General features: G+C 35.7%; 1 protein-coding gene across 1 annotated transcript; it reads left to right on the forward strand.

Annotated features, from left to right (window-relative positions):
• Positions 1-318: 318 nt before the first annotated feature.
• On the forward strand, positions 319-1,714 carry LOC126387225 (uncharacterized; the record flags this gene model as incomplete). Its single annotated transcript, XM_050039765.1, has 4 exons — positions 319-391; positions 526-855; positions 1,095-1,421; positions 1,583-1,714. Coding segments are annotated over exons 1-4 (838 nt in total), but the record flags the coding sequence as incomplete, so codon positions are not given.
• Positions 1,715-1,860: the final 146 nt, after the last annotated feature.

Consider the following 1,860-nt stretch of genomic DNA (forward strand, 5'->3'; position numbering starts at 1 on the left):
TTGAAAAGGTCAGTGTATGGTAAAACAATGGGTTACAGTATGAAACCTTTTTTTTTTTATTGCCCTCTCCAGAAAAGTGCCCCCCCAGCTTTACCTTGTGTTTACTCTCAGTGTCAGTTATAGAAACCCACCCTGAAACATGAAACAAAAGTGTGCTGTTGTGTTGTTTCAGGTTGGAAAGATGGTTGATTTTATTTCCACTGTGGTGATACAGTGAGATACCAACATAACGAGAGGCCAATCAGATTGCTCTGAAATGTTCCCTCCCACTTTCCATGATTACATTAAGGCGAGTCATCTTCTAATACGCTCTAATTTAGCTGCAGCTACAAGTGGATTAACATGAAAATGGTGATCATATTTTATTTGCTGCTGATGCTCAGAGTGGGACGTAAGTATATTCACAGAAGTCACATTTACTCCAGATATACATTTAAAATATTATGTTCTTACAGTAATTTAGTACAGTGTGTACATTTTTCTTTCTCTGTTGTTAATCACTGCTCCATTTAATTTTATGTTCAGGATGCACAGATGATCACGTCTTTGAAACAACAACTGTTGAAGTTGGAGATGATGTGACTTTGAATTGTACTCGCCAGACATCTATCAACCAAGAAACTTTGTTTTGGATCAGGCTTGTTTCTGGAAAAACACCTGAATTCTTGGGAGGAACATTTGCCTTTGATTATAAAGATGTTAACAAGACTCCTCACATTACAGCAAAACAAGAGCCTGGATCATTTATTCTGCATATTCATGAGACAAAGCTGAGTGATACTGGACTTTACTACTGTTTAAAAGTAAATGTACTGGACATGACATTTTCCAAATCAACACTTCTGAGAGTTAAAGGTAAATCGACATTTTAAATTACTTGACAAAAAATAACCGTGCTTTAATCCAACATGTTTACCATCAGTTTACATAATATGATTTTTTTACATGTATGTGTGTTTCCATAACTCATTATAAGTCAAATTATGTCTCCTTAATGTGTAGAAAAGGTTTTAAGCACATGAATTTAAAATTTTCATTACTTTTAATTTTATTAAAGTGAGTAAAGCATGTCATTTTATCTTGACATTTTCCAGGACCAGAACCTGATATCACTGCCGTCACTCAAGATCTATCTGATCCAGTCCGTCCAGGAGACTCAGTGACTCTGCAGTGTTCAGTCCTCTCTGACTCTGAGAAGAAAACATGTTTAGTTTATTGGTTCAGAGCCGCATCAGATGAATCTCATCCCAGTTTCATTTACACTCATGGATGTGAGAAGAGTCCTGAAGCTGGATCTCCACAGAAATGTATCTACAGCTTCTCTAAGGACGTCAGCTCCTCTGATGCCGAGACTTATTACTGTGCTGTGGCCACATGTGGAGAGATATTATTTGGAAATGGAGCAAAACTGGACGTTGAAGGTAAGTGCAGAATATTTCCATATTAATCTTTAATAATCATTAATTTTGAATCCAGTAGAAGAGATGAAAATAATGTGTACAAAAGTTTAGTTTCCATTATATTGTAACACCTTTCCAGAAAAGCTGTTAACTTTCATTATTTGCTCCTGATGTTATTTTAGAGCTCAACATGTGGGATCTGCAGAAGGCCAACATACTTCTGTTTCTGTTATTTGCTGCTTTGGCTTTAAGTCTGAGTGTTATTGCCTTCCTGATTTATACCATCAAGAAGAAAACTTGTGATCGTTGCAATGGTAATAAAACCTTCTCATACATCAGTCCAAAATCTAACTTCACAGGATTTAGAATAATGATTTGTGTAAATTAACATACAGAATCTTTTATCTTTAATCTTTGTTTTATTTTATGATACAGCTGCCGTCACTCTGCAAACAAATGC

This window comes from Epinephelus moara, unplaced genomic scaffold (genome assembly GCF_006386435.1).
Source record: "Epinephelus moara isolate mb unplaced genomic scaffold, YSFRI_EMoa_1.0 scaffold2910, whole genome shotgun sequence".
NCBI classification, from domain to species: Eukaryota; Metazoa; Chordata; class Actinopteri; order Perciformes; family Serranidae; genus Epinephelus; species Epinephelus moara.